The sequence below is a fragment of the Rhinoraja longicauda genome, chromosome 31 (assembly GCF_053455715.1).
Source record: "Rhinoraja longicauda isolate Sanriku21f chromosome 31, sRhiLon1.1, whole genome shotgun sequence".
Classification (NCBI taxonomy): Eukaryota; Metazoa; Chordata; class Chondrichthyes; order Rajiformes; family Arhynchobatidae; genus Rhinoraja; species Rhinoraja longicauda.
In genome coordinates this window covers 244,623-254,730 of record NC_135983.1, presented here as the reverse complement: position 1 = coordinate 254,730, position 10,108 = coordinate 244,623, and the positions used below count along the sequence as shown (strand labels likewise).

General features: G+C 51.3%; 1 protein-coding gene across 1 annotated transcript in view; it reads right to left on the bottom strand.

Annotated features, from left to right (window-relative positions):
• The window catches only part of LOC144608253 (whirlin-like), a 46,964-nt gene extending 37,606 nt beyond the window's left edge, over window positions 1–9,358 (bottom strand). The window contains exon 1 of the mRNA XM_078425847.1: window positions 9,089–9,358. Coding sequence (XP_078281973.1) covers window positions 9,089–9,358 — 270 coding nt within the window. The remainder of the gene's footprint in view (window positions 1–9,088) is intronic.
• Window positions 9,359–10,108: the final 750 nt, after the last annotated feature.

Genomic DNA, 10,108 nt, shown 5'->3' with positions numbered 1-10,108 from the left:
AGTCTTGCTCTCTTTGTGTTTCATAATTGGGCTTTTCCCCATAGTGATGTCCACTTTACAAATGCTACAAAACGGTACAAACTTCCCTGCACTGTTTTTGGTCTTCTGTAGCCACTGTGAAAAAAGTGGATTATGAGGCCACCCATCTGAAAACTTGGGTTCATACTTAGCTTTGTTCTTGGCAGTCGAACACAACGGAACTGCTTCTGGTGCATCGGACTGTGGGGTAATTTTCGAATTTGCGGTAATTTCCTTCAAAGTAGAAACAGAGACCCAAGTGACCCCATCACCGGCAGCCTCCCCTCCCTTTCACACCCCCCCCTCCCCATGACCAAAGCAGACTGTCTCACAGCCCCTTCCCACCTGGCTGCCTCCCAGCCCCTAATCACTGCAACTTGGTTTCCTCCAGGCATTTAACCCCCACCCCCCTACGAAACTAGCTGCCTCAGAGCCTCTTGCCCCCCAGCTCCTAAGGCTGGCCAGTTCGCAGCCCCCACAGCATGCCCCCTGCACCTCAAGCTGGCTGCCTTCCAACCCCCAACCCCTCCGTCAGCTCGCTACCTCCCAGTCACTTAACCCCACCCCCAAACCAGCTGCCTCGCAGCTCCTTACCCCCTCCACAAAGCTGGCTGCCTCCATGCCCCATAACCCACAAGCTGACTCCCCCCAGTCCCAAACCAGACCCCCACCCCAACCTGGGTACCTCCCAGCCCTTACCCTTCCTCTCCAAAACATGCCAGTCCCTTACTCCCCTGATGTTGGTTGCCTCCCTGCTCCGTCCCACCATGTGTGCTGTCTCTCAGCCCCTTACCCCTCCTAGCTGGCTGACTCATAGCCCCTTACTCAGCAAAATGCTTGTTGCCTCCCAGACCCTTCACCCCTTCCCCCTAAGCTGACTTTCTCCAGGCCTCTAACCCTATCCCCCCCCCTTCCTCCCGGCTGGCTGACTCCTACCACGTTACCCCCTCATCCCCCCCCCCCAAGACCCCTAGGTGACAGCCTCCCAGCCCTTTAACCCCCTCCCCTCAGCTGTGTCGTTTACCTCCCCAAGCTGGCCTCCTCCCAGACACTTAAACAACCTCCAATCTGGATTAACACCCCAAGTTAGCTCCTTCCCAGCCCCTAACCGCCCGACCTGGCATCCTGCCATCCCCTTAAACCCCTGCACCCCAATATGGCTTCCTCCCCTCTCCTTTGCACCACTCCCTCCAATCTGGCTGCCTTCAAGCCCTTTACCCATTGCCCCCCCCCCCCCCCCACAGCCTCCCACCTCCTCATACACCCCCTCACCTTACCCGCCACTGCCCAATCTGACTGACACAGCCCCTTACTCCCCCCAATCCTGGGTCTCACAGCAACACACACCTGTTCTACACAAGGGCCATGACGGCTGGTTCTTTTCCCTCCCACTCCATGTAACTTGTTTTGGGAAGAGCAAGGACACAAGAAATGACAGAGAGTTGAAGATATTGCCCAGCCGGACTTAATCAAAGAATTAATCCACCCAGCTCATTCTTTCCTCTCCCTGCTCCTATCGGGCAGAAGGCACAATGACATGAAAGTGCAACACCACCGGATTCAGGAGCAAACCCATCCCCTCTATAACCAGGCCTCTGGACGGTCCTTCCATCTGCCAGGGAACGGGTTTCATTCACCTCTACCCCAATGAGGACATTGGACTTTTGTCCATGGAGCTGAAAAGCTATATAAAAAATATATAAAATTATAAGAATATAAAAACTGACTGCAAAAGCTTCTTGGGATATGTGAAGAGGAAAAGATTAGTGAGCACAAATAAAGGTCCCATGTAGTCAGAAACAAGTGCTTTTATAATGGGAAACAAGGAAATGGCAGACATGTTAAACAAATATTTTGGTTCTGTCTTCACTGAGGAAGACACAACCAATCTCCCAGAAATACTAGGGGACCGAGGATCTAGTGGGAGGGAGGAACTGAAGGGAATCCACATTAGTCAGGAAATGGTGTTCGGTAAACTGTTGGGACTGAAGGCAGGTACATCCCCAGGGGCCTGGTGGTCTGCACCCCAGAACAAGAAGGTGGTTTTGGAAATCGTGGATGCATTGGTGATCATGTTCCAATGTTCTATAGTCTGGATCAGTTCCTGTGGACTTGAGGGTAGCTGATGTTGCCCCATTTTTAAGAAAGGAGGGAGAGAGAAAACAGGGAATTACAGACCAGTTAGCCTGATAATCGGAGTGCGGAAGATGCTTGAGTCGATTACTAAAGATGTAATAGCAGCACATTTTGGAAGGCAGTGAAGGATTGATTAAAGTCAACATGGATTTACGAAGGGGAAACCATGCTTGACTAATCTTCTTGAATGTTTTGAGGATGCAACAAGTAGAATAGATAAAAGAGAGCCAGAGGATGTGGTGTATCTGGACTTTCAAAAAGCCTTTTGCAAGGTCCCACACAAGAGATTAGTGTGCAAACTTGGTATTGGGGTTAGGGTATTGGATAGAGAACTGATTGGCAGACAGGAAGCAAAGATTGGAAATTAGCGGGTACTTTTCAGAATGGCAGGCATTGACTAGTGGGATGCCGCAAGGCTCAATGCTGGGACCCAAGTTATTTACAATATGTCTTAACGATTTTGATGAAGGAATCAAATGTAACATCTCCAAGATTGAGGATGACACAAACCTGTGTGACAGTGTGAGCTGCGAGGAGGTTGCTCTGATGCTGCACGGTGACTTGGATAGGATGGGTGAGTGGGCAGATGCGTGGTAGATGCAAGAAATGTGGATAAATGTGAGATTATCCACTTTGGTGGCTAGAACAAGAAGGCAGATTATTATCTGAATGATATCACCAGACAATATGGAGGAGGCCATTTGGCCCTTCGAGCCAGCACCGCCATTCACTGTGATCATGGCTGATCATCCACAATCAGTAAACCATGCCTGCATTCCCCCCATATACCTTGATTCCGCTAGCCCCTAGAGCTCTATCTAACTCCCTTTTAAATGCAGTAGCGCAGCGGTAGAGGCGGCACGGTAGCGCAGCGGTAGAGTTGCTGCTTTACAGCGAATGCAGCGCCGGAGACTCAGGTTCGATCCTGACTACGGGTGCTGCACTGTAAGGAGTTTGTACGTTCTCCCCGTGACCTGCGTGGGTTTTCTCCGAGATCTTCGGTTTCCTCCCACACTCCAAAGACGTACAGGTATGTAGGTTAATTGGCTGGGTAAATGTAAAAATTGTCCCTAGTGGGTGTAGGATAGTGTTAATGTATGGGGATCGCTGGGCGGCACGGACTTGGTGGGCCGAAAAGGCCTGTTTCCGGCTGTATATATATGATATGATATGATATGATATGATAGGCCAATTTACTGGATGAATTTTGAAACATAGAAATCTATTTTCTATGTTTATATGTTTCTATGTTTCTAAATTCATCCAGTAAATTGGCCTATATTGCATTGCGCAGCAGAGAAATCCACAAAATCATAATTCTCTGGGTGAAAGAGTTTTTTGTCATCTCAGTGTTAAATGACCTCCCCTTTATTCTTTAAAAACTGAGGCGAGAAAATAACTTTTCAGAATATCTTCTGAATATCTGAATGTAAAATTAGGAAAAGGGGATATGCAACGAGACCGAGGTGTCCGTGTACATCAGTCACTTGAAGCAAGTCCACTGCAGTTGTACAGGGCCGTGGTGAGACACACCTGGAGTATTGTGTGCAGTTTTGCTCTTTTGATTTGAGGAAGGGCATTCTTGCTATTCAGGGAGTGTAGCGTAGGTTCACCAGGTTAATTCCCGGGATGGCGGGACTGACATATGATGAGAGAATGGGTCGAATGTCCTTGTATTCACTGAAATTTAGAATGATGATAGAGGAGCTTATACAAACATATAACATTCTTAAGGGATTGGACAGGCTAGATGCAGGAAAAATATTCCCCATGTTGGGGGAGTCCAGAACCAGCAGTCACAGTTTAAGAATAAGGGGTTGGCCATTTAGGACTGAGATGAGGAAAAACTTTTTCACCCAGAGAGTTGTGAATCTGTGGAATTCCCTGCCGCAGAAGGCAGTGGAGGCCAATTCACTGGATGCATTCGAGAGAGTTAGATATAGCTCTTAGGGCAAACGGAATCATGGGATATGGGGAGAAAGCAGGAACAGTGTACTGATACTGAATGTGCCAGGATTGCTGGTCGGTGCGGACTCGGTGGGCCGAAAGGCCTGTTTCTGCGCTGAACCTCTAAACTAAACTAAACTAAACCAGCTGACAGGTAAAAATGTGCCTATCCCCATTCCTTAATGAAGCCGTGTGCCGTGTGCACATTCAAATAGGCCCGGGGCATATTTTATATAATATTGTCACAGAGAAAAATAACTTTGTGTGCATCTCGACAACTCAAAACAAACAAGAATAAGAGTACAGAATATGGCTGATACGGATACACAGCATCCTGGAGCAACTCAGCGTGTCAGGGACGTTTGGGGTCAGTACGCGTCTTCAGATTGCAGAAGTGTCTCGATCCGAAACGTTTGAACATTTTAACTTCCTTGTACTTCCAATGTCCATGTATCAGGAACTCGAGTTCAGGTAATTTGTTGCTCATACCTGAAAGTCCAGTTTTCAAAATATTCATCGGTCTCTCTCTCTCTCTCTTACAATCCTTCCTCACTCTCTCTCTCTCATACACGCATTCTCTCTTCCCTTTTATTTTTATGCTGTCCTTGACTTCCCTTGTCAGCCACGGGTGCCTCTTACTGCCCTTAGAATCTTTCCTCCTCTTTGGGATAAATTGACCCTGCAACTTCTGCATTGTTCCCAGGAATACCTGCCATTGCTGTTCCACAGTCTTCCCTGCTAGGGCTTCCTTCCAGTCAATTCTGGCCAGCTCCTGCCTCATGCCTCTGTAATCCCCTTTGCTATACTGTAATACTGACACTTCCGATTTTCCCTTCTCCCTCTCAATTTGTAGAGTAAAACTTATCATATTATGATCACTGCATCCTAATGGCTCTTTTACCTTGAGTCCCCTTATCAGATCAGGCTCATTACACAACACTAAATCCAGAATTGCCTTCTCCCTGGTAGGCTGCAGTACAAGCTGTTCTAAGAATCCATCTCGGAAGCACTCCACAAACTCTCTTTCCTGGGGTCCATTACCAACCTGATTTTCCCAGTCTACCTGCATGTTGAAATCTCCCATAACAATACAATACAATACAATACAATATATCTTTATTGTCATTGTACCCAGGGGTACAACGAGATTGGGAATGCGCCTCCCATACGATGCACTAATTTAGGTAATTTAGACAGCAGCAACCCAACGAAACGAACAGTTGTAACAGTTTTGGACAGGGTAAAGTGCAAGTTGATCTATGCGTTGTGGCCATCCGGCTCAGCAGGACCGGTTCATAGCAGCTATGGCCCTGGGGATGAAGCTGTTCCTGAGTCTGGAGGTGCGGGCATAGAAGGCCTTGTATCGTCTGCCCGATGGAAGGAGTTCGAACAGACTGTTGCAGGGGTGTGAAGAGTCTTTGTGGATGCTGGTGGCTTTTCTGAGGCATCGTGTGTTGTAGATGCCCTCCAAGTCTGGTAGCTGTGTTCCGATGGCCCTCTGAGCTCTATGGACTACCCGCTGTAGAGCTTTCCTTTCTGCCTCCGTGCAGCTGAGGTACCACACAGGGATTCCATGCGTTAGGATGCTCTCTATGGTGCAGCGGTAGAAGGTCTTCAGCAGCTGTTGGGGTAGACCAGACTTTTTCAGTGTTCTTAAGTAGAACAGTCTTTGTTGTGCCTTCTTGACCAGCGCAGCAGTGTTATTGGACCATGTTAGGTCCTCCGAAATGTGAGTGCCCAGAAACTTGAAGCTGGACACTCTCTCCACACTGACCCCATTGATAGAGATCGGGGCATATTCCCCGTTATGTGACCTACGGAAGTTGATGATCAGCTCCTTGGTCTTGGTGGTATTTAGGGACAGGTTGTTATCCGAGCACCAGTCCGCCAGGTTCTGCACCTCCGCTCTATAGTTTGTTTCATCCCCGTTGGTGATCAGCCCGATCACCGTTGTGTCATCTGCAAACTTGACAATGGTGTTGGTGTCGAATGCAGGAACACAGTCGTGTGTGAAGAGGGAGTAGAGCATGGGGCTCAGAACACAGCCCTGTGGTGTGCCGGTACTCAGGGTGATAGTGGAGGACAGGTGCGGGCCCATTCTCACTGCCTGCGGTCGTTCCAGCAGGAAGTCCAGGATCCAGTCACATAATGACGAGCTAAGGCCTAGCTGGTGGAGTTTGGTGATGAGCTTGGTGGGGATGACCGTGTTGAAGGCGGAGCTATAGTCTATGAATAGCATCCTCACGTACGTGCCCTGTCTCTCTAGGTGAGTCAGGACAGTGTGAAGAGCCAGAGAGATGGCGTACTCTGTAGATCTATTTGCCCTGTATGCAAATTGATGTGGGTCCAGTGAGTCAGGGATGCTGGATTTGATGTGTGAGAGGACTAGCCTCTCAAAGCACTTCATGACAATCGGCGTTAGGGCAACCGGGCGGTAGTCGTTCAGGTTGGAGATCTTTGCTTTTTTCGGCACCGGAACTATGATAGCCGACTTCAGGCACTTGGGGACCGTAGCCAGAGATAATGACAGGTTAAAGATCTTGGTGAATACCTCAGCCAGCTGTTCAGCACAGTCCTTCAGTACCCTTCCTTGAACACCATCCGGTCCTGCAGCCTTGCGTGGGTTGACCCTTTGCAGAGCGCGTTGTACCTCCTGTGTGCTCAGTTGCAAGACCTGTCCCACCGCCTCGGCTGGGGTTCTTTCACTCAAGGTGGTTTTGCCAGTTTCAAAGCGGGCAAAGAAGGTGTTAAGCTCGTTGGTCAATGCCATATCGCTGTGGGGGCAGGCAGGGCTGCTCTTGTAGCCAGTGATGTCCCTGACACCCTGCCACATGCTTCTGGTGTCCGTGGTGTTGAAGTGGTCTTCCACCCGTTGCCTATGGGTGTCTTTGGCCCTTTTAATACCTTTGCTTAGGTGTGATCTGGCAACACTGTATGCTGAAGTGTCACCAGATTTAAAGGCATTGTTGCGTGCCCTCAGCAGGTTCTGTACCTCCTTGTTCATCCAGGGTTTCCGGTTTGGGAACATCTTTATCACCTTGTCCTCCGTGACATTTTCCACACAGCAGTTGATGTAGGAGAGCACAGTGGATGCGTATTCCTCCAAGTCTACCTCTATCTCTGAACCGTAGGTGGCCTGTTGTGCAAACAGGTCCCAGTCGGTGCGATCAAAGCAGTCCTGGAGTTGTAGGGTGGCATTCTCGGGCCATATTTTGACCGTCTTTATTGTGGGTTTGGTCTTGCGGATGAGGGGTTTGTATGCGGGCAGTAGAAACAGTGAGAGGTGATCGGATTGTCCCAGGGGTGGGCAGGGGAGAGCTCTGTAGGCGTCCTTTACATTGGTGTACACCTTGTCCAGTGTGTTTGAGCCCCTGGTAGGGCACTGCACATGCTGATGGAATTTGTGGAGCGAGGCTCGTAGGTCGACCTGATTGAAGTCCCCTGCAACAATGAAGGCACCGTTGGGGTGGGCATCCTGCTGCTTACTGATGGCCGAGTGCAGCTGTGCTAATGCTAGGTTAGCATTAGCCTGTGGGGGAATGTATACGGCCATGATGATGACCACCGTAAACTCCCGCGGCAGATAGAACGGCCTACATTTGAGCAGTAAGTACTCCAGGTCTGGGGAGCAGTAGCTCTCTATTGCAGTGTGGTTGGTGCACCAGTCATTGTTAATGTAGATGCAGAGCCCACCGCCCTTGCTCTTACCGGAGTCCTTTGTTCTATCAGCACGATGTAGTGAGCGGTTTGTTAGCTCCACAGCCCCGTCGGGGACCAGTGCGTTGAGCCACGTCTCCGTGAAGATCAGCGCGCAGCAGTTTTTCAGGGATCGCTGGGTGTTGATCCACAGCCTTACCTCATCCAGCTTGTTGGAGAGTGACCGGACATTGGCGAGAAAGATGCTTGGTAAGGATGGTCTTTGTGGGGCCCTCCTTAGCCTGGCCTGCACCCCCGCTCTCCGACCACGTTTTTGCTTCCTCTCCCTGCGCTGGCTCCGTCTCCAACTCCCCGGTGTGGTGGTCCAGGGGCCTGTTCTACCGAGCTCCGTTGGGACTTTGGTGAGGGTTTTGTGGTACTCACCAGCCAGTCTCTCGCAATCGTGTCCGATGTTGAGCAGCTCCATGCGGCTCCATGTGCGATCCGCCTTCCGGGAGCTGCGGTGCCTTGGGGGACACGCTGCTGCTGCCCTTGGACCTGAACCTGCTGCTGCTGCCGTTGGGCCTGCTGCTGTTGGACCTGGACCTGCTGCTGCCGTTGGGCCTGCTGCTGTTGGACCTGGACCTGCTGCTGCCGTTGGACCTGGACCTGCTGCTGCTGTTGGACCTGGACCTGCTGCTGCCGTTGGACCTGGACCTGCTGCTGCCGTTGGACCTGGACCTGCTGCTGCCGTTGGACCTGGACCTGCTGCTGCCGTTGGACCTGGACCTGCTGCTGCCGTTGGGCCTGCTGCTGCCGTTGGACCTGGACCTGCTGCTGCCGTTGGGCCTGGACCTGCTGCTGCCGTTGGACCTGGACCTGCTGCTGCCGTTGGGCCTGCTGCTGCCGTTGGGCCTGCTGCTGCCGTTGGGCCTGCTGCTGCCGTTGGGCCTGCTGCTGCCGTTGGGCCTGCTGCTGCCGTTGGGCCTGCTGCTGCCGTTGGGCCTGGACCTGCTGCTGCCGTTGGGCCTGCTGCTGCTGTTGGGCCTGGACCTGCTGCTGCCGTTGGGCCTGCTGCTGCCGTTGGGCCTGCTGCTGCCGTTGGGCCTGCTGCTGCCGTTGGGCCTGCTGCTGCCGTTGGACCTGCTGCTGCCGTTGGACCTGGACCTGCTGCCGTTGGACCTGGACCTGCTGCCGTTGGGCCTGCTGCTGCCGTTGGACCTGGACCTGCCGCTGCCGTTGGACCTGGACCTGCCGCTGCCGTTGGACCTGGACCTGCCGCTGCCGTTGGATTTGGACCTGCCGCTGCCGTTGGATTTGGACCTGCCGCTGCCGTTGGGTCTGTACTGACCGCCACGGGCTTCAACTGGATTTCGGTGCAGGTAGGGTTTTTCCCCCCGCTACTGGGATGCTCCATGCGTGGTTTGCAGCGCTTTGAAGAGCGCGATGTTGCTGTGTGAGGACGTGCTGTCGCCCTGGAATTCTTCGTGGTGAAGGTAAGTTCGTTGCGTTTTCTGGTTACACTTTTTCCTGTTTTCTCGCAGCCGCGTTTGGTGCTGGGCTGCTCCGGATTGCATCGAATGTGGGAGCGCAAAGCCGCTGCGTCTGGACGCGCCGCCATCTTGTTCATTACATTTGTGACATGCCAATTTTAGCTCTTGATTCAACTTGCACCCTATGTCGAGGCTACTGTTTGGGGGCCTGTAGATAACACCCATTCGGGTCTTTTTACCCTTACAATTCCTCATTTCTATCCCTACTGATTCTACATCTCCTGATTCCATGTCTCTCCTTGCAAGGGAGTGAATATCATTCCTTACCAACAGAGCGACCCCACCCCCTCTGCCCACCTGTCTGTCTTTTCTATACGTTGTGTACCCCTGAATATTCAGTTCCCAGCCCTGGTCCTCTTGTAGCCATGTCTCTGTGATTCCCACAACATCATACTTGCCAATGTCTAACTGAGCCTCAAGCTCATCCACTTTATTTTTCATACTTCACTCATTTAAATACAACACTTTAACTTCGGTCGGTATTCACCTCCCCTCTCACACCGGTCACAATTGGCCCTGACCTTACTCTCTTATCCCATCTCGAACTTCCCTTCCCATTTATTTGAGAGTCCTTTGCAATTTCTCCTGTATTCGCTTCCCCTTTAACTCCATCTTCATATTCCCAATTTGTCAACCCCTCCCCCCCACTACTTAGTTTAATGCCACATGTGTAACACTAGCAAACCTGCCTGACAGAATGTTGGTCCCCCTGCTGTTAAGGGGCAACCCGTCCCTTTTGTACAGCTCACCCCTACCCCAGCTGATATCCCAGTGGTCTAGAAATCTAAATCCCTGCTCCCTGCACCAGCCCCTCAGCC